Source organism: Sander lucioperca, chromosome 11, assembly GCF_008315115.2.
Source record: "Sander lucioperca isolate FBNREF2018 chromosome 11, SLUC_FBN_1.2, whole genome shotgun sequence".
In the NCBI taxonomy this organism is placed as follows: domain Eukaryota; kingdom Metazoa; phylum Chordata; class Actinopteri; order Perciformes; family Percidae; genus Sander; species Sander lucioperca.
This window is the reverse complement of record NC_050183.1, coordinates 25,564,501-25,586,975: the sequence shown is the minus strand read 5'-3', so window position 1 is coordinate 25,586,975 and position 22,475 is coordinate 25,564,501. Positions and strand designations below refer to the sequence as shown.

General features: G+C 42.3%; 1 protein-coding gene across 5 annotated transcripts; it reads right to left on the bottom strand.

Annotated features, from left to right (window-relative positions):
- Window positions 1–353: 353 nt before the first annotated feature.
- On the bottom strand, window positions 354–21,256 carry cc2d2a (coiled-coil and C2 domain containing 2A). 5 transcript variants are annotated; one of them, XM_036007505.1, is made up of 40 exons: window positions 21,029–21,256; window positions 20,774–20,855; window positions 20,475–20,528; window positions 20,191–20,271; window positions 19,932–20,070; window positions 19,505–19,593; window positions 19,274–19,372; window positions 18,596–18,676; window positions 18,297–18,512; window positions 18,002–18,161; window positions 17,729–17,865; window positions 17,300–17,431; window positions 14,843–15,052; window positions 14,603–14,709; window positions 14,354–14,494; window positions 13,975–14,131; window positions 13,219–13,490; window positions 11,877–12,054; window positions 11,577–11,730; window positions 11,245–11,392; window positions 10,190–10,328; window positions 9,891–10,094; window positions 9,687–9,779; window positions 9,499–9,590; window positions 8,769–8,783; window positions 7,776–7,943; window positions 7,638–7,695; window positions 7,421–7,530; window positions 6,120–6,216; window positions 5,916–6,014; window positions 4,627–4,803; window positions 3,038–3,052; window positions 2,690–2,893; window positions 2,476–2,565; window positions 2,078–2,191; window positions 1,778–1,912; window positions 1,551–1,673; window positions 1,407–1,465; window positions 1,149–1,326; window positions 354–951 (listed from the first exon to the last, which is right to left on the bottom strand). In XM_036007505.1, exons 3-40 carry the CDS (start codon window positions 20,478–20,480, stop codon window positions 766–768), a joined length of 4,863 nt encoding a protein of 1,620 aa, XP_035863398.1. In that variant the 5' UTR covers window positions 20,481–20,528; window positions 20,774–20,855; window positions 21,029–21,256; the 3' UTR covers window positions 354–765. The 5 variants fall into 5 exon arrangements, with proteins under 5 accessions (XP_035863398.1, XP_031167648.2, XP_035863399.1 ...); XM_031311788.2 differs by lacking the exon at window positions 3,038–3,052; XM_036007506.1 differs by lacking the exon at window positions 8,769–8,783.
- Window positions 21,257–22,475: the final 1,219 nt, after the last annotated feature.

Genomic DNA, 22,475 nt, shown 5'->3' with positions numbered 1-22,475 from the left:
GTTAATAAAGTATATTTTTGTAAAACTCTATCATGGTGTGTCTCCTATTTGTTGTGGCCAGGTCATAACAATTATAAGGTTCAGAAAGGTAAGATTTAAAGGTGCACTACGAGTTCCTGCATGACGTCACTTCTGTTGACGTTCCAAGTAAATTCAAAACAAAACAGAGCAAGCTTGCCCCTCCCCCCATGTTTCCGTAACTGTCATGACTAACTGTCACTAACCCCCACCTCCTCCCCCAACCATCTTGTCGGTGATTGGCTGGGGTGGTTTGTTGTATTTTGGTGCCTATTCTGTGCCTCTAGTGTTTGACGTTTACGACCTGTGTTGTCTCCCGAGACCGGGCTGTTTCACGGTGTGTTCAGGGACCAGGCAGCTGGCGGATCAAGGACAGATGCCTACGATTTGGGACAAAAATGAAATTGCGCTGAAACCATGCAGGAACTCATAGTGCACCTTTAATACAAGGTCATTGGATTTGATGTACAGGTATCAAACTGGTAACTACCTATTCATTATATACATTAGATATACAATAGTGTGCAGTGTGTGAATAATGTAATTACATAAAGTTTTCTTTAAAAAAAAAGAAAAGAAAAGCTAAAAGGTCATTTATATACAGTACCAGTCAAAGGTTTGGACCACTTTCTCATTCACGTGAATGGGAGAGCGGAGCTCAGCCAGTGCTTCTCTACCCGGGTGTGTATTGATTTGAACTGGTTTTGTAAAGCCCAGCAATATACAGTAAGATGAGTGTCTCTTGTGTCATGTACGCACCAGTGAGGCCAGGTACACCCACACAGACAGGACATTATTGGGGTAGGGGTGCACATACACGGCCAGGGCAAACTCCACATTTGATGCCTGAACATTGTGAACTCCAGTGCTGTACACTGCTTCTATGATGGGCCGGATCTCAGAGAATGGCATATGCAGGGGGAAACCGGAAATCTAAAAGGAAAATAAAAAATCAATTAGTTATTTATGATAGGAGTTCATTAATGTGACGCCATGTGCATTATGCCAGCTGACATATCTTCCCAGAGCGGAGAAAATGATATCATTGAAATGATAGATTGATGACTGATGACATCATTCAACGACTCAGTCAAGTACGTTTTTCCCAGGCGCTGCCATTTCAGACTTACATTGTTGTCTCCCAGCAGGCTCTGCAACTCGTGGCGGTGCCCCTCCGCCATGTCCTGCCCCCCGCTCAGCTCCAGTTTGGGCAGGAATTGTTTCAGGGTAGTGGTGCAGTAGCGGTTCCAGCGGGTTGGGTGACGAGGGCGCCACTCCATGATCTTCTCCTTTAGGATCTTCTCAATTCTATAAAAGTGAGATGGTAAATGTTTCGTCTAGCGTGTAATTGTAGCCTTACAAATCAACATGACACAGTGTTCACTTGCCTGTCCTGAAGCTCTGCTGCAGCTGCTCTGTCTGTGCCCCGATATACCAGCTCCTCTGGCTAAAGAGATTTAGATTTAGAAGAAAATGTAAAACAAACACCACTAAACATACAACAAGATTATAGATAAATGTTGAACACTCACTTGTACACTCGACAGCCCAGGGTGGGAGAAGGATCGGGAGAAAAACGGCTTCCACAAATTGGCTTTGGTGGTGTCAAAACTCACCGTCATTGGTGATGTGTATTCTTGAATGTTGAACCATACCTGAATACAAATGTTGGCATTATTAATCTGCTGCAATCAAAATAAAGAATGAAAAGCCACATCACGAACTGCTAATTTCATATAGTTGCTCCCTCTTCACTCACATTGTCAGCATTGACCAGACAACCAATGGTTTGCAGTGGGCAGAAGGTGTCATACTGTCCGTAGTACTGAGCACTGCTGGGATTCCAGATCAGGTAGCGGCTCTGCTCGAGGGTCAAGACATACGCTGTGGGTCCCTAAGAAATAGAGAGATCAGAAAACCTTAAAGCTGCTGCAGAAAGACTCCAGAGCTCTTCATTATTTTTATACATGTATGTCTATACCAGAGAGATACTTTTCATCTTATTAACTAATGAAGAAGTAAAAAAAAAATTTGTTGTTTACAAATGAGTGTTACACACCTCTGGTATAGCAGTGCCAATTATAAGCCAGGCTTTCTTGCCCATAGACAGGAAGTAGTTGCACAACAGTACAGCATGTTCTTCTTCATCTCCTGCTAGGAGGGTGAGGAATTGCTAAAAACAAGAAAAGTTCCAGTAAGATGGGCATTTCTTTATTTTGTTCCCCTTTTTTTAAAAGATATTTTTTTAGGGTTTTTCCTTTAGTTGGAACAGCTGAAGAGAGACAGGAAAGAGAGAGGGGGGGACGACACGCAGCAAAGGGCCCCGGGTCGGACCCGAACCTGGGCAGGTGGCAAGGACTGAGTCTACGTGGGGCGCACGCTCCACCAGGTGAGCTATATATGATGGGCATTTCACCTCCTCTTCCAATCACAATCGCTCAGAGAGGATCCACTCACATCACAGGTGCTCCACAGGTCACAGACGCCGGAAAACGAAACTCTGTCCGGCAGAGAAGGGATGAGCGCGACAAATCGGGCAACCAGGGCCTGTGTGAGGAGAGAGTCAGACTGTGTCACTACAGGAAATCTGATCAAGTAAGAAATACAAGCAATTACTACTAAAGAAGATAAGAGTAGCCTCTTTTCTACATTCACTTCACCAGCGACTGACCGTGGTCTCTTGGGGGTTATCGGGGGATGCATCCAGTAACTCCTGTGGGGGGTTGAGTGGTCGAATGTAGCGTGTGATGAAGACGGTCTTCCCATTGAGATCTATGACGGTGGTAATGCAGGGTCGGTTCGGGTAGACCTGTGCTGCTTCCCTCTCGAACCTCTCTGAGGCCTGCAGTAAACGCTCCTCCTCTTGGCTGTCAAACTGCATGTAAAAGGTCAAAGGTTACAGCAGAGGAATACAGTTCAGCACCATGTACATGGATTAATATGCCTTGAGAATGATGCGGTCATAGATGGGAGAGTTAGGTGAGTAAAAAAATTGAAGAGTGTTTGACTGGAAGGTTACCTTCAATTCCTTTATCTAGCATATGTGGCAGAGCAAAAGCAAAAAAGTGGCACAAAAGGATAAAAAAACAAAACTTTACATTACATTGATGCATAGCCACCTACTTATAACAGCATGGAGGACATATCTGATGAAGTATTGACATAGAAACTCAAATTAAAAGGAATGGATGTTGATAGGATCTGAACGGGGTTAAAGTGGGCCGAAACGATCCGGATCAGTGTTCCGGCACCTTCGATTAATAAGTTAATTCATCTGATTGGCAGTTTCACATATCGTGTTTCCTGTTTGTGTAAAATAACGCAAAATATTCATCCCAGTGTTCCCCCTATTCGCTCTCAGCAGTGCACCGCTGTGAGTCTGTGCACAAGGCAACTGTGTGTGGTGAGTTCACATGTCTGTAACAATAGCAGGACAGTTGCATACTATCTAAACTGGTCATGTAAACAGGTGAAGATCACATTGTCGGCAGCCTACCGGTTACAAACAGGCTCGGTAGTGAAGGACACAGTCACATGCTGCATATCTGGTGTTTTTAGCCGAGCTAGACGGAGAATATTCAGATTAAACAGATCGTTGATGCTGCTCTGCCTTCATTGTTCTCCGTGAAGTTAGCTGGAAGTAAACGTAGCCCTGGTGTGTTTAATGTGTAGTGACTGCGTCAGACTCCTTTAAAAAAAAAAAAAACTTTAAAATGCTTGTCAGAAATGCAGTTAACACACCATAAACGTCATCATTTTGTCATAAAAACTCAACTCCTTGCCGTTGCTCCTGGTGTTCTCCATTACTGTTTTGGAAGAAGTTAATAACGAGAGAACAAGTGAACTAGCCCAAGTGAATTTTTCTTGCTGTGCTGTGTAGTTGATACAGACTTTAAAGTGGTAAGGAACTTTAAAGGACAATTCCGGCGCAAAATGAACCTAGGGGTTAACAAAACGTGTACCGAGCCGACCGTTCTCTCGACCAGAGAACCAGTCGAACGACAAACGCCGTGCTTGAGCTATGTTACTGGTTACTGGTTGCACGGCGTTCGGCGTTTGACTGGTCATGACTGTTTTCCCAAGATGGCGCCTGCTTGTATACGTGAACGCTACGGTCTTTATAATCTATCTTTTTAATAAACTGTCTGTACACTTACAAAGTTCTCAATGCTTCGGTTTGCATGTAGGGACCCTCATTATGCTACCGTGGAAGTGTGGTGATATTTTGAGCCTTGTTAGTGGTGTAGAAATAGAGATTTACCCTCTGCCCCGAAGACTAGCGTTAAAAGCTAATCACCGGTTTGCGCTAGCTTCTTTCAAGCTAGAGACATGTTCGATTAGCATGAAAACAGATCCCAGAGAACGGTCGACTCGGTACACATATGTTATTAACCCCTAGGTTCATTTTGCGCCGGAACTGTCCTAGTTACATTTGAGAATGGAAGCCTTGGATCTTAGGGGGCCCCCACCTGCCAGATCTCACGTTAACCCCTTGGATCTGAAGACACACATGAACTAAGAGAAACTAGCACACAGTGGTGCAGGCTGGGTACTAAAGAGTAAACAGAAGCCATCCTTGAGCTTGGCACTTAAACATACATGTCTTACCTTTTCTCTAACAGACTCTCCAGGCACCAGCTGGGGTTCAATGGTGATGAAGAGTGTGATGAATGCTCCCTCACTCAGGCTCCGCAAAGTATCGTAGGCACCATTAGTGCCATAGCTCCGCTCCTTACTGTAGCCCAGCAACACCGCCGGTGTATGCACCTTGAATGTTCCATCAATCTGGAATAATAAAACATGAGTCAGCAGTTCAGGTAGCCAGTGTGCTTATCTGAAACAAAGACTGAACATTTTTGGTAACGGAATTGACTGTTCCTTTACTACAATCTATGTTGGCAATATTGCAGCTAATGTATTGGGACAAGACAAGTACCTTAATTATAAATATTAACAATATTTAAAAAAATATGGTTAGCGGCTAGCAAGAAAGCCATAACACGAAAATAGTTACAGAGATTCCAGATTCAAGAGGTTTATTGTCATAGGCACAGTAAAAACAACTTACACCGTGCAATGAAAAGCTTGCTTTGCCAGTCTTCCACAAATAAAAAAGGAGCATAATACAATTAAGCTAAAAACAAACAATAAAAAAGTTGTAATAAATAGTTTGAAAAGAGATATATAAAAAAATGGATAAAGTGCATAAGACAGCTCTGTATGTGGTGCGAGTCCAGCGCGGTACAGACCGAATCTCCACCAAAGACTGACTGGATGCATATTGTGACGAATGTTCTAAGTATTAAGAGAATGAATGAAATTTTCGCTAAATCTACGGGCTAATAAATACTGGCAATACTGGAAAAAATGGATTGTGTTCAGGAGATGATAAATGATGGTGAAAGCTGGTTTGATTTGCATCGATATGGATCTTATCTCAGTTGGCTAACTGAGATAAAACCATGCCAATCTCTAGGTATGGTGAAGGGTATGTGATGATGTGGGGCTATTTTAATTCCAAAAGCCAAGGGAACTTTATCAGGATGCATAGTATCCTGGATCCATGAAATAACTGGCCTTTAAAAATAAAAATCTGCCTTCCTCTATGGGAATTTAACATAGGGGTATGTATAATTATGGCCCCTGTATTTTAAGGAAGAACATTTATTTATTTACAATACATTATTCATTCACAAAACAAATTGTGTCCTTAAAAGGTCGGATTTTTCCTCATTTTTTTAATTAAGGCATTAAGATCAATTTCCAAAAGATGATTTTTTTATTCCTTTTTTTAGTCAACTTTAGCATGGGTATGAATACTTATGAGCAGCACTGTATGTATATGTATATATATATATATATATATATATATATAAAGACTGATCAGAGACTCTCACCCTGGACTGAGAATAAATGGTGCTGAAAGGAATCTTGACGGAGCCCAGCCAGTGCTTCTCTACCCGGGTGTGTATTGATTTTGCTCTGTCTTGGTCCTTCTGTGGAGCAAAGGGTGTTAAATTATGAAGCAAAGAACAAATCATACAATTCAAGGAACATGTTCCGATATGATTGCTGTGAGCGAAATATAAAGTGTTACTCACCGCTCCAGTTTCATAAACCACCTCATCAAATATGTTGATGAAGACTTCGTCTTTGACTGATTGTAAGACAGCAGCGCTGTAGTCCCCATTTGGGGCACTGCAGAGAAGAACAACAGTTTTACATATTGTGTAATTTGTTGGTGTTCCTTAGTGTGTTACTACAGTATCTGGAAGGTGTTTGGTTTTGAAGATATATAAGTAGATAAAGCTGATTTGGAACTGGCCACAAGTAGCACCCAATGGCCGTAAAACTAGGGCTGCAACCATAGATATAGAACAATATCTATGGCTGCAACTAACAATTATTTTTTACAGTCGATTTAAGATCTTGTTTTTTTTTTAGACTATTTTTTTGGCAGGACAGGACAGATGAAGACATGAAAGGGGAGAGAGAGGGGGGAATAACATGCAGCAAAGGGCCGCAGGTCGGAGTCCAACCCGCGGCCACTGCACCGAGGAGTAAACCCTCCACATATGTGCGCCCGCTCTACCAACTGAGCTAACCCGGCCACTAAGAGCTTGTTTAATCAGTTGTTTGTCTATAAAATGTCAGAAAATGTTGAAAAATATCAATCAGTGTTTTCCAAAGCCCAAATTGAAGTTGAAATTGAATGTCTTGTTTTGCCCAAAATTTTAAGATATTCAGTTTACTGACACAGAGCAGTGAAGAAACTAGAAAATATTCACATTTAAGAAGCTGGAATCAGAGAAGTTTTACTTTTTTTTTCATCAAAAATAGTTGGCGATTAATTTAATGGTTGACAACTAATCGATGAGTCCTTGCAGCTCTATATAAAACTCAGACGCAAACATTTATCATAAAAGACAAAAGCCAAGCCATGAAATCCACAGCTGGCACCTGAACGGTAGTCTCGCATTGCCAGACACACAGCTAGTCCACACAGCATTGCTGGATGGGAGAAAAACCTGCTCTGGTTTATTGGCATTTCTTTAAACCAATCACAATCGTCATGGGCGGTCGCTAAGCGCCGGACGGAGCCACGGTGCCTCTGCAAAATAGCTTCGGGAAGGAACTTGTTTTGGTGGAACATGTGTACGTTCAAAAGTAGTTTTAGTCATGCAACAGAAAACTCAGATTGGACAGATAGTCTAGCTAGCTGTCTGGATTTACCCTGCAGAGATCTGAGGAGCAGTTAACCATAGTCCTCACAAATCAGCCTGAGTTTAAAATGCCAACACAAAGAAAGAGGAAGGAGACGGATATCGGGTGAAAAGACCAACATCCGGCGGAATGTCCAGCAGCACCGGAACAATCCCAGAAGTGGAACTTCGTGGATTACCTGAACGGTAGCTGCAGCTCCTCGTTCCAGCAGGGGTTTGGTCCATCAGCTGTGGTCGTTTGAAGCACCGTGCGCTGGAAGGAAACCTCCACAAAGGGCCTCACTTGTACCTACATCACACCAATGCAAAACACACACAAAACACAGACACAATATAGATTGCATGCCAATAAAAAAAATCTTGATGCCAATCAGCTATAGAGGACAGTTATTGTACCTGGCTGAGGAGCCAATCACTGCCCTGGATGGCACTCTGAGACGACTGTCCTGGTTTACTGAAATAAACACGCATTGACACAAAAGTTTAACTTTCTGTTACATGTCTAAAATGTATAATTTCCTGAGGGCTCCTCACTTGGACTGGGGCCTGCGGATGGGGATGTCAAAGGCCCGGATGATGTTGATCAGCAGTTTGATGTCTCCATCAGACAGATTCTGAGCCGTCACCTTCTTCCTCGCTTTCCTCTGAGGTTTCAGCGGCCGCTTGGGTTCAGCCAGCTTGAAAAGGTTCAGTCCCAGAATCCTGATTGTCACAACAACAGCTGTTATTATTTAGTCAACAACCAACAAGGGACTGCTCATTTAAACCAATATCAGACTGTCTGCACGTCATTTATCGAGAGATCACATTTTTCATTCAAGTGTGGGATACGATTATTACCACCGACAGTACTCAGTCCCTCCAGGTATCTGCGATTTTATGATCACAATACTAATTTAGCTGTTGAAAAATGGAACCACTAAGGAGAAAAGTGTTTTATTCTGTTTCTATTATTATGTATCTGTGTAGTACGACCAGAAATATGCAGGGTTAAATTGTGGCACAGGGGGCTACCAGGAAGACGATTGCTTCACTTGTTTGAACAAAGGAGTTATACCTGCAGATTATAGGCACACTGTGCCTTGCAAAGTGTTTAAGCACATAATATAATAATAACTAACAGTATTATTTAGTTTGGAATAAATGCACTCAATGACCAGTGAGCTGTCTTCCAGTATTCTTATAGCGAGCAAAGCTAGATTCATAACTTCCACATTAGTTCTGTAATAAATATATTATAAATGATTACTGTATATAGCAAAATATGTAGACATTTTTTCTACACAATTGTAGAATTGTAACTTTATCAATTCTTGCAATTTTACAGCAAAAAAATAAATACATAATAACTTATTTTTTGAGGAAACACCCCAAAAAAATCTTCGTTTTGGTGAAATAAACAGCAAAATCCTGAAAGGACTGAATACTACACGAGGTCTATTGTCACTACTGTACTGGTACTCAGGGTTCAAACTAAATGGAGAGACAAAGACACAGATGGTGGGAGAAAAAGAAAGAAAATCATACCCTGAACCTGCACCACTGTAAAAAAAAAAAAAAAAAAAAAAAAGCATAGCAGAAATATAACATAAAAATGGAACAGAGAAGATTATATAACATTCACTTTCAATAATGAAAAAGAAATGTGCAAAGTAACACCCAACAGCATGATTGTCACTGGCAGCTGTACATTATTATCTATACTGCACACATGCCATCAAAGACTACAGTTAATTGCACATTTTACGTTATTATGTCCACATGTTTTGAAACCTGCTCTAAAACACCGCCTTGAGCAGTTCCAGGAGACAGTCATACTCAGCCAGGGGAATGTCGTGTTGCGTTCAAGATCAGATAGAGACCGAAGCAGCACCAGGCCAAGAAATGATTACATTACATCAGCCTGTGATTTATATAGGCCTTGTTGCACTTTCTGATTCTGGTTGATTTGGATGCAGATCCCACAGTTTAAAGTAATCCAAGTTATCTAACCTTTCCTTTACAACTTGAGCAGGGAGTTTAGGCACTGTTTGTAATTTTTGAATTCTTTTTGACAATGGGAATAAGCGTAGGATATACAGAAAGTATACATTACATGCATACATGCTTGAATTACTATTTTGTGATTGGCAAGACAGAAAGCAAAATTACAGTAACATGCATAACGCACACATGAAAAAATGTCAGTTGTGAAAGATGGGAGTTAAACGCGAGACAGAATATATGGTGAGTTAATAATGCCTGGGGAGCTATTTACCCAATGCTTGGTATCTCCTCTTCTACCACCAAGTCAGACAGAATGTAGTGATGCTTGGCAAGAAGAAATCTGTTGATGACCGATTCTCGGATCTGTGGAAAAAGCCAAGATTATCATCACCACTTAGCGTTCTTATGTGCCAATGACTGGGGGAATACATACATATTTACATTACATGGGCTACTCACCTTCTGAAGGTATTTGGCTACTAAGGCTCGGTGTGAATCCAGATGTTCTTTAGTGTCAACTATCTCTCCTTCTTTCAGTCTCTTCTCATATTCCTGAAATCATTGTTAACCAAAAGAAGAAAAAAATAAATAGCCTCATACAGAGTTAATGCATCCTTATCCATTTTTTTTTTTTGCAATATTGTAAATGTTTGAAAGGCTGACCTGGAACACCTTATCTGTGACCTCCCTCTCCAGGGAAGGAACACACTTGTAATTTCGAAACTCTGCAACTTCCTGGTACCTGAGCGCGAGCAGGCGAAATCTTTTGGACCTCTCCAACTCTTCATCAGTCACAAAGTTAAACTCCTCCTGCAGCTGTTCTAGACGGAAGTACTCTGGAGCTGTTACCTCTCCACTAGTGGCCACCTGGTGAATCCCAGGTACAAAGAAAAAGCCATGCTTTTTTAGTCACCTGGATGCTCAGACCACTTGTTTATGCAAAGTACTGTACTGATACGCACTTTTAGCAGCTGCATGATGGAGGCATTTTTTGGATCGTTGGGGTCCAGTCGTGACTGTGTGGCCCACTCTCCAATCTTCTTCATGTCATATAGTCCAGATGCCCCAATAAATGTAACAGCATCAAGACGGCTCAAGCCACTAAAAACACGAAGAAAGAAAGTGATTAATACTTCTAAAAAACAATTACCATAGAGAAGGTACAAGGTTTAGGGGCAGACTTTGCCGATTTTAGACCAGCTCTGTGTCATCTTAGTGTGGGCAGTGTATGCAGATTGATTAACGGTGTGCGGTGTGGTGCTGCTATCTGTGGAGTGTAATCCAGCAGATCTCGGTAGACCTTCGCTGCTCTGCTCCGTGGAGAGAGCGCCACAGCAAAAAACCACACACCATTCATCTGCACTCACTGAGATGACACAGAGCTGTTTTAAAATGGGCAAAATATATCTTTAAAAGGACTACTCAGGCACATAAACTACAGACTGCACACACCATACATTACTGATGACTAATTTTCCAAGCACACTATGTTTTAAGACTTATTTCAACCACAGGCTGCAGCTTATTTCAATGTGATATAATACGTAACTTGCAGAGACTTGAACCTTCCTTCAGACAGATGCATTCAGGTACAGTTGTAGAAAGCTCTGATATCAATGTTTTGGGAATTTGCATCAAAAATTATTGAGCCTTGATTTTCATTTATGAGCTATGTTATCAGACAATAAGCAAACATAGGAATGTTTATGGCATGGCAAGTTGAAAATGTTGTTCATTGCAACATTAATTTGAGGGACTTTTAAGAAACTTCCCCTGTTGCATAACCTTTGATGCAAAAAGAAAGTTTAACATGATTGATTACTTAAACAAGTTTCAAGTCTGAGCATGTTGCCAAGTTTATATCATGCTGACATAAACTGAAAACACTGGCTTCCACTGGATCCATGATTATAAACACCTGTAGTCATGTTTGGCAAAAGGTTAGCTGCATACAGGATATGTAGTTAATGGACTAAAACATGCACAACCACCAGTACTGTCCTTTAAGTGACATTACCTGTGTATGCCGCCATGTTGTTGAGACACAGGAGGGGCGAGTGCTACATCGTCCTCCCCAGACCCCCAATAAACACGACACGACAGCTTCCCAGAGGTCAGCAGGGTCTGTTTGTTACTGCCATCCGCCTCAAAGGAGAGGGGCACGTCTGACGAGGCATACAGAGAGGACGAGACACAGGGAGACAGAGACTGAGATCACTGAAAAGTCCCTGTACAACAAATGAAAGGGCAATCAATCACATTCAAATATAGATGTTATCCTTGGAGTGGGAATATATTTGTGGGTGACAGTGTTTCAGGTCTGAGCTTGCGTTAAATAAAGGCATTTACCACTTCCTACACCCTCATGGTCGAACATCACTCTCTGGTTGCTGCTAAACTCAAACTCCTCAAGAGAGACTCTGTCCGCAACAACGGAGGGTTCTGGCACTGGAACAAACACTTGAGCCAGGAGGTAGCATGATGAGCCAATCTCCTCAAACACCTAGCGTGCACGCACACATGCATGCACACACACACACACACACACACACACACAAATGAGAAATGAATACAGTTCATGGACTAATCTATCACTCAGATGTGTGGATTAGACAAAGTGGCAGCATGACAAATGTGTCTGTACTGTACCTGCAAATTGATGCTTTGGGGACAGTTAATTATCTTGAGATTGAAAATCTGGCCAAAGTGCACTCTGAAATCAGTGTTCAGGGAGCGGCTGTCCGTTCGGGAGACTTCTTTGTCATTATAAAGGATCTTGACGAAAAGAGAGCGCCTTGTTACATCCTCTCTTCGAGCTGTTTCAGGCCTACAACAGGGAGTAAACAAACCGGATGAAGAACGTCCACAATAGAGCTCAACAGTGTGGTTCCGAAAGTGAAAATCCCATTCATTTTCTCCATAAGGATTTTGATAATTAGTCTTAATGTCCTGTGACCACGAGCTACAAGATTGTGAAACGAAGGTTTATGGCGCTGTAGAAGCCACAAGTCTGTATGATATTAACCTTTTCTTAAGAAAAATATGTTTCATTTGCAGTGCCATGGAGGAGTACTACGCTACCCACAATCCTAAGCGTAACAGCGACGTCTCTGATTGGTGGAGCTCACTGTTACCATGGAAATGTTTACTGAACCTGCGAACAGCTAGTGAGCTGGGCTAGTACCACTAAAGTCTATGATCATTAATGTACACAGTCTTGTACAGTTTTCTTTTTTTCAGTTTTTAAAATGTTTTTTTTTATCCAAATCAAATGTTTTATGGTCACGATTCATCTCGTAGCTGGATGGCTTGGTTCCAGGCTTAAAACTCTTTATATAAGCATTTTCTAAAACATCAATGGAGCAATTGAATGGGGAAAATCACTTTCTGGAACCAGAGCCTTTCAAAATGTAGGTGGTCACTGTTGAGCGTTATGCCACAATGATAGTGTAGTTCTTTTATTTCAGATGGATATCATCTTACTTTTCTCAAAACAAGTGAAAAATCTGCCAGAGGATATTATATTTCAACATGTTTACTAAAACTCTTGAAAGAAAGTAAAACTGAATTGGAGTTAACACTAACCCTTTTTAAAGCTATAGTGCGTACTATCTGTCTCCCCCATGAGGAATTCTAAGTAATGACAACAACACTGTCGGCGCGTCCGTATGATACAAGCCTTCTGTGATCGCGCACGTGCCCCCACCCCTCCTCCACACAGTTGCTAGTAGCCAAGGAGGACACGGAAGATTAAAAAAAACATGATGGACTCTTCAGAAGAGGCCATTATCTTCACTCGGACGCCACAATCTTCTAAACATAGCGATACTGAGAAACACAGAGAGCTGTGTGGAGCTGATAGTCTTAATTAGCTTTGTAGCAACTCATTTGGCAATGGCTTGAATGTAACGGACGTTTATTAATATCAAAAAGTTACGCACTAAAGCTTTAAAGAAACCCAGACCAACACTCTCTGTGTTTGTGCTCATACCTGGGGCAGAGTTCACTGGCGGTGATGTTTCCAGATGCAGACAGCTCAGGGATCAGGATGGATTCTCCGGGTTTCCTGCGTATCCTGGAGGCTTTCTCTCTGACCCGCTGCTCTATAGAGTCAAAGTCAGGCTTCTCTGGAGGCTCGGGCTTTGGGGGGCCTTCTTCAACGGGCCCTTCTGATTCGCTCACATCCTGGTCTTCATCTTCTTCTTCTGTCTCATCCTGTGCCTGGCCTTTCTTCTTCTTTTTTCTCTTCTTCTTTTTGGTTTTCTAAAAAAAGAAAACATAGGATATGTGTGTGTGTGTGTGTGTGTGTGTGTGTGTGTGTGTGTGTGTGTGTTAATATTGTGTATATATTTTTCACACAAGGTCCAAGAATGTCTTGATTTCAAAGCAGAATTTGAACCTCATTTATTTATTATTCTTTATGCAAGACATTTATTATAGGTAAGATGCATCTATTTAAAATATTTTGCTTGTACAGCAACATGTTAAGGTGTAAGAACATCTGGCTAAGCTAAGGGAAATAAATATTGTTGTGTTTGTAATGTTTTTTTCATTGGGCCCAAGATACATACCAAGCAGAACATTTTTTTTAACAATCACCTTGTTAGTGCTATCTGATGGAAAAACTATGTTTCTAAATTATTTTAAACCTACTTTGGCATTTTTACCCTTATCCAGTGACACAGTACTGATATATTTGCAGTAAGCTAATAAAAAGCTGAGTTATCAGTGTGACTGTAATAGGTACCTGTTTCCTTCTACAGAGCTTCCACTCCTGCAGCTGTTTCTTATACTCTGCAAACTTTTTCTGGTAATCCTCCTCGATCTCGGCCTCCAATTCCACAACCTCTGCCAAGATTTCATCTTCGTAATCTCGCTCATCTGACGTCCGGTCCACATTCTCTCTGGAGCAAGGTTGAAAAAAAGAAAAACACAGCACATTAATATAAAACGGAACAAGCATCTGTATGCTAAATGAGAAAATACACACATCATCCAGCAAACATTTGTTCGGGGTAGAAGTGAATGTGTAATCAGAGCATTTTTATTATAGTTCTATGGAGCAGCGTCAGCAAATGTATTATCACAGACATGGGCCAATTGTCTAACTACACAAAGAGATTTACCTTCTGAGCGAGAGCTTATAGGGCGTGTTGGTAAACTTCTGAAAGTCTCTCAGAGCCTTAAGCTCCTTCCACACTTTAACTATGTGCTTCAGCAGAGTCCTGTCTTTCTCTTGCTCACTGTCTCGCAGCTGCCGAGTGTTCCTGTGATATTCAGGGGGAAAACATACAGCGTGTATATTGCTTGTCAAGACTCTTTCTGTCTTTCTAGACTGAACAGGACTTGGATTGAACACAAGGTGGGGAACTCACCTAACCTCCAGACTGTACTCAGATATCCTCCGCTGCATGGCTTGAGTAAGGCTCTCCCCGCCATGGATCTCAAGTATATTCCGCAACGCACTCCTTAATCCATTCAACTACAGCCCACAGGAAACACACAATGTATATATGTGGCTTATTTGATACAAGAGATTTCTAGATGTATTCAGGAATGTAAGAAGAGTGTAAGAGTCGTCGTGACAGCTTTACTATTCAGCCAACGAAGTTTACCTTGTCTGTAAGGTGTCCTGTGAGATTATTGTGCTGCCTGGTGAGGTACTGATCATACAGCTGAGCCAGACGGGCCCCCAGCACATGTTCGCGACTGAAGAGTGGGTGATGGGAGAAGATCAGCCCAGAGACATCCACATCAAGCTGGTAGTCTCCCTCGGGGTCCGCTGCACCAGCAATGTACAGATTTGCATACTTGGACTTCACCGCCTGGGGGACAGAACAACATCATTTGTCATGCAATGTTCTGGAAATATACGAAATATACGCAGTGCTTGTGTTTAGCTTGAGTATGTGTGCAAGCTTAAAAGAAGCATAAAATTGGAAAGATTGATTGAGCACCATCAGGGAGCGCTGTAATGAAACGTCATGCATGACAAAAATGTAAAATAAACACTCAATTGGACTACAGTGGATGCTCTGTTTTCCAGATGATCAAATATTGCAGCTGTGCTTATGTCCAGAGTGAGAAACAAAACGTGAGAATGTGAAAACAAGAGTTCTTTGGGGGTTTCCCATTCAAGACACACCCAACCAGAACCAGATCTCAACACTGTTTTGGATCTGTTTTTTCAGGGTTTCCATTTATGTCATATTTTGCCTCTGTGGTCTGCAGTGTCATTGCAACACTTGAGATCAATGAATTCAGGAGTGTGAATAAGGTCTAAAATTAGCTGCTTCCAATAACGATGCAGACGGACAATGTCATCTGACACATATAGTAATTTGTCATTCAGCTGTGAAAAGAAGGGAACCTATGTGAGATGTGCTGTTCATTGACAGTTCAACGTTGAACACCATAGTTCCCTCCAGGCTCGTCACAAAGCTCAACGACCTGGGATTAAACACCTCACTGTGCATGTGGATCCTTGACTCCCTGACAGGCAGACCTCAGGTGGTGAGGGTGGGCGGACACACCTCTTCCACCCTCATCCTTAAACCTACATTGTGTCATTTTTTGAGTTGATTCTTAGTAAAAGCCCCTTTGTTCTTTCACAAATATGTGCTCATGCACGTGTAATTACTTCCACCAACTAATCAAAGTATTCTCGTAAGCATAGAATCTGCCATTTACAATCATTCAGAATACATACGGGCGAGTCGCTCGATTGACGGCCGGCATGTTGCGCCTCCATCTTTAAAATATATTAGACAAAGAGGGACATACAGCCGCCTTTCACCCTCTTACACTCAGTGGCACCGTGACGAATGACAGGTGGAGATTACTCACCAGGGAAGCGAAAAAGATCATTAAAACGACAACGCGACAGGCAAAGCAACAAGACCAAAGTTAATATTGGAGTGGCTAGAACAGCTGCGTGTAAACGATGGAGATACTAGGAGCTAATTTCGGGTTCGGCCACCATAGAAGTTAAAACGCGCTCGGAATGGGAGAAAGGCTAGAAAGTAATATTCAGTTGGTTGTCATATACAATTTCACCGCTAGATGGGATAAATTCTTACACAATGTAGCTTTAACAGCGGAGCACCCCAAGGCTGTGTTTTGAGCCCGCTGCTGTACTCCCTGTACTAACACGACTGTGTAGCCACTTTCAACAACCATCCAACCCATCATCAAGTTTGCTTGCGACACACCTGTGATGGGCCTGATCACAGACAACAACGAAAAGGACTACCTGAAAGAAGTAAAGGACCTGACCCGCTGCTGTCAGGCCAACAACCTACTCCTGAATGTCAGAAAGACTAAAGAGATGATAGTGGAGTTTGCAAAGAAGCAGGGAAGAGACTACGAACCCCTTAATATCAACGGGTCCTCAGTGGAGAGGTGCACTGCAAACCTTCAAGTAACTTGGTGTCCACATCACTGAAGGCCTGACCTGGGCACTGCATACTGACTCAGTGGTGAGAAAGGCAAGGGAGAGGCTGTTTCACCTCAGACGCCTGAGGAAATGTTGGTATCCCCTCAAATACTGAGGAATTTCTACTTCTGCATCATCTAGAGCGCCCTGATGGGGAATATAGGGGAAAGGACTACAAGGCCCTGCAGAGAGTGGTTTGTTCGGCTGAACACACAATAGGAGCTGCTCTATCCTGCCTAAATATAATTCAATTTAAAGATCCAAACCAGCCTTTTCTTTCTGTTGAGGTCGGGTCTAAGGTAGCAGATACACCAGGCCAGCACTGACAGCACATCCTGTATTTCTTTAAATGCCCAGTGTGGAGTTTTGATGTAGCTGTATATTGTCTGCAGAGATGATATCACAGATGTGTCAGCCTCCACCTCTGCTCTACTCCCTGATAAAAAACATCTCCCACCCACCCTGTTCCTTTGTACCAAATGCCAAACTGCCCTTCTGCTTCTTCTTTTTTTAATGGCAAAGGGGTTAGAGAACACCCGTCTGAGGGTGCCACAACACTTTCAGTGTATGATTGTGCACGGTGCTTTAGATATGGCAAATGAATGGAGTGAATGAAGTGAGAGTGGGCGTTTCTGACCTTCCTGTACACAGTGTGCAGTGCAGGATCCAGGTCCTCCTCCATGTGGAACAGAGGGGGTCTGGTGGACGATTCCTTTATGGGGTCAGGCAGAACCATGATTTTGCCATCATCTCCAAACCACTTCTTTCCCTAAATAAAGAGTTAAAAAATATATAGATTTAGGGTGCTTGGGTAGCTCACCTGGTAGAGTGCAAGCCCATATAAAGAGGCTTAGTCCTTGACGCGGCGGCAGTGGGTTCAACTCCGACCTGTGACCCTTTGCTGCATGTCATTACCCCTCTCTCTCCCCTTTCAAGTCTAAGCTGTCCTGTTGGAAATAAAGGCCTAAAATGCCCAAAAAATAATGACATATGAGATATTTTAAAGAATTCATGGATTCAGGGCCAGTGACACTGTTGAACTGTGTGGCATGTGGGTTAAAATTACCTCCTCCATTTTCAAAATGCGGTTCTCCAGAATGTTCTCATTGGTCAGGGAGATAGGAGGCCTCTCCCCTACATACAGACCCTCGTCCTCCAGATAACGAGGCTTCATGTTTTCAGGCAGTTTAATGGTAGTTGGGACTGTGACAATGATAGATAGAATGCAGTTAAAACATTTTAAAGATAGCTAATATGCTCAACAGAATATTAAAACTGACACTACAGTATTTGAAAGCTGTGTGTGTTTATCGAGGGGGGTTTGTACATTAAAGAATACCTGTTCGAAAACTCGGCGTAAAGAGGAGCTCACTCTCTTGCTGAATACGTTTTCGGTACCCAACATACTCTGCTTTCTTTACTTCCAGGAAATCCCTTGACGATTGTTCAATGACGAATAAAGCCTCCTCTTCATCCCGCACAAGAGGAGCCGCTTCACTCTAAAGCGGGACGAAGAATATAAGGCGAGAATGTGAGGAATCCACTCGCTCTTATGCAACTGCAGCTACAGAACAGGTGGAAATAATCATGATACACATGGATCATTTCTTACAATATCATTGTCTGTGTCTTACCTGGTCTTCATTTTCATCTTGATTATCTTCATCTACTTCAGCAGCTTCCCGCTCTTCAACAACACCTCCTCCTTCTTCATCACTGTCCTTCTCAGTTGTTTTTTTCTGTTTTTCTCTTTTCTTGCTCTTCTTCTCAGTCCCATCTTGTGGCTCCAGCTCAAAGTTGAGTGTAAAGAAATTGTATGCCTCTTCAGCAGTGGGTAGGCCTTTTTCTGTCTGTATTTGCAAATAATGATTAAATACATACAACACAAATAATTTGTTCCTTAAAATGATCGCAATCTTGTCTCCAGCCTTACTCGTCTGGCTGCTTCTCGGAACGTGACCCTGGTCCTGAGGGCCAGAGGGTCCTCGTGTCTTCCAGCTCTGTCCGGATCTATCTGTAAAACACTGGGAGTAAGGCTGCGTTCACACTGCCTGCGTCGGCCTAATGGTCCGGCAAAAACGCAGGTCTTTTCATTCATTTTGAATGGGGGTAGTGCGGTAGGGCTGCGGTGAGGGGTTGCCGCAGGGGGGACGCTCAAAAAAATGCAGCGGGCCTGCAGCGAAAAGTTGAGACCGACTCAACTTTTGGAGAAACACAACCCTACGTCACGCTGTCATGTAGCCAGCGATCAGACTTGTCAGTGTGTTTTGAGCTATGGTTTGAGGCGGTGTGAGAATCCCGTACAGTGAACAGGAAACATCACCGCCACAAGAAAGTTTTTAAACATTATTAGGGTAAAAAACGAACCACAAGCACTGAACTGCCCGGGAGTTTGTGTAACAGCTGAAAGTTTCCTCGCTCGTCTCTTTTCTTTCTCTCTCTCCCCCTGTGAGTGCGGTCGGAAACGTCAAAATCAAGCAACGATCTGACGCAAAACAGTAATTGTGAAATATAAAGTCTACTTGTGCTTTGTTGGGAGGATATCACACAAATGGGCCGTTTCACTGACAATCCCCCCCGCCGCACCACTGGGTAAAATCATCATTCAAACCTTGTCAAACCTTGTTACAGTGTCTCTGTCTCTGAGGCTCTGCAGGCGACTGGCTGGCTCGAGAGAGGCCTCCTGCTGCTGGAGGCTCGCACCTTTAGACTGGAACACAAGAGGCCATTCTTATCAATACAAGTTTTTGCAAAACAGGCAGTTTTTTTGGAATAGGATATCTTTAGTAATCTTATTCAAATACAAGCTAGTTTGTGTGCACAAAAAAGACTTTGGGTTTACTCTGGCTGCTCTCAGTCTCTCTTCCAGGCGCTGTGTCACAAAGCTGTCTAAATGCTGAGAGCCGGCAGAATGCTGCATTCCTGAGAGACCTAGAAGACAAAGCACACCATGAAACAATAATTACATTGATTACACAGTATTGTATTATTACTGACACTGACAATCTCATATCCAATGCTGGCACTGACTGCTTGGATAGGATATTGTCATTTTTATAGTCATTTGGGAAAGGTGTTGTTTAGGTTTATTTCGAGAAGTTTAGGTCATTTTGTGAAATGAAAAAAAGTGCTTATATGCTGCATAATAAGGTCATAAAGTACTGTTTTGGTACTGCTACTAGTATTTTTTTTAATGATACCCAGCCCTAAACTGCCAAAAGGCATAAAGGGGGAGAGGAGGCAAGTTTAGAGAGAAAATGGGCACTAACCTCTCTGAGAACCAGTCGGAGGTCTTGACAAAACCCCAGAGTCGCTTGCCTTGTCAGCTGATCCCTCATCTTCACTTTGGTGCTGAATGGTAGAGATCTCCTCCACATAGGACTCCTGGGCTGAAGACTGGTCAAGCAGCTAACATATGCCAAGAGATGAAAAATGTATACATATACTGTTCTATATAGCTTGTACTAAGTGGGTTTTATGAAACTGGCATTAATGCAATTAAAGAATGGGTGCAAGAGGAAAATGTACCCTTTTCTTCCGTCTCTGTCTCTGATCCCTTAACGTGCGTTTCAGTGTCTCTCCTGGATCTTCCTCACTGCTTTGATGTTCCTGTTGCAACACAGCAACAATGATAAACAGCAACAGCAAGACTGCATATGCAAACTGTAATTCTATACACGCTGCTTTTTAGCACAGCTGGGGAAGGGTGTATTGGCAGAGGCAAGAGTGAAGGAGACTGGTGTTGAGCAGCCAGCAGCACACACAGGACGGGAACTAGAGCCTACAGGCTTAGCTACAAAACACACACCAACCTTCATTGTAGTTTGCAGTTTCTCCTCACTCAATTTGGTCGACGGAACCAGAGCCTATCAAGTATAATTAGATTTACTAAAGCGTTGGCAGCTCTTCTATCTGTGTTCCTGATTTTGAATGTGTACAAAGTGAGACACTCCTCTAGCTCATGTTGAGTCTTGTTAGGGAGGGCTCTCATTCAGTTTGTGCTGGGTGCTGGATTAACTCTATACTGTCATTGTCAGTCCACAGAAACAACGCAAAATATAATGTTTATCAGTAATAATATTCATTTAGGACATAACGTGTATACATTTACCTGAGTGTCGTCCTCATTTTTATTTTTTACCAAAGTGTCTTGCAAAGCACGTCGTTTCTTCTGCAGTTTTTCTCGAAAGTCACTAAAACAGAAATAAAGCCAGTCGTTTTAAAACAAATAGAGCTAACATTAGCTTAGATAGCTAAACGTGGCATGTAGCTAGCTATAGCGCTAACGTTAACGTAAGCTGATGAACGTGGTAATTGCAGAAACCAATAAGGAACAACTAGCTAATGTAAGGTTAACTGACGTTACCTTGAGGAGGCCAGGGCGGCGAGGATAGTTTTCTTTACAATAAAGAAAGTAACGTTACAGAAAGTCAGGTCAGGACTGTGATCACTGTTGTTGTGGTCTAAGCTAAAGTTAGTCTGTATTACAACCGGCTAACCATAGACTGTATGCGGTTTACTTGCTACAATGTATGTATCCCGTTGTAGCGCCGTTTTCGCTGCCCGTTATATTATTCTTTCTTTTACTGTCTATGGTTATATTATACATCCATGTCGCTGCCTAGTAACGAGATAAACTACTCCCGCCGATCACCGGAAGTCCCGCCCTACTATGCTTTGATTGGCTAGTCCTTGACGCGTCTTTGTGATTGGATGCTAGCTTCACCGCTTTTTATGTCGGCTGGTCATTCGTTATCAACTGACTGTAAATATAAAATCTTTTTATACAGTCACTGTCTATGGTTATGATTCATAACCGTAATGGATATTAAATGAACTTATTACACTCAATCTTGAACAACGTGTTGCCTTCGACAAAAACAACGGTTTAGAGAACTGTGTAAGAGTTATTTTATCTAAGGAAAAGGCTTTGTTTACGTATGCCCCTTAATAGCCTGTATCAGTGTGGTAAATTAAGAAAAATTAAGATATTTCCTATTTCGTAATAAAGACCGACTACAAGGGGCACTCTGGGCCACACCATCATAGAAGAGATGATTCTTGGTAGAAAGTGAAGAGCAACTGTACAATGCATTGGAGACATGACATAATCCATTTTTTTCATGATTTAAAAAGGGAAAACATTATCATTATCAATTATTATTGTTATATTAAAAAGGTGCAGTTATTTTGCTCTCTCTCTCTACCCAGTCCAGTCCAGGACAGGATCATGGCTTTCTCCCAGTGGCCAGGTCTGCCCGGTGTAGATGATGCTCTGCTTCCTCCAGGTCCCCCACGGATCCTGCCACCGGCCTCTGAACATCTTCAATCTGGAGTTTAAATATATAATATAGACAGAGCAAGGCAACCAAACACCACTATGCACCACTCGCAGCGAGTGGTGCCCCCATGTTCGGAAAAAAAACTGCAAAAGTGCATTTTGGGGGTGATCTCTAGCTCACCTGGTAGAGCGTTCCCCATGTATGCTGAGTCATTGGCAGTTGCCTGGGCTTGAATCAGACCTGTTGCCCTTTGCTGCATGTCATCCGCTCTCTCCCCCCCTTTCCTGTCATTCTCCAGCTGCTTTGTTGCATAATAAAGGCAATAAAAGCCCTAAAAAATGTTTAAAAAAATATTACGGCTGACTCATTTTGACTTTTCACATTATATTTTGCAATAACTTTGTACACACATGCTTCAGTTTAGCATTTTTATAAAGGCGAATCCCCAAACCAAGCTCGACCAGTCAACAATGTTTATTTAAGTTATTCACTCAACTCCAAACCAAAACAAATACATCAGAAACTTATTCA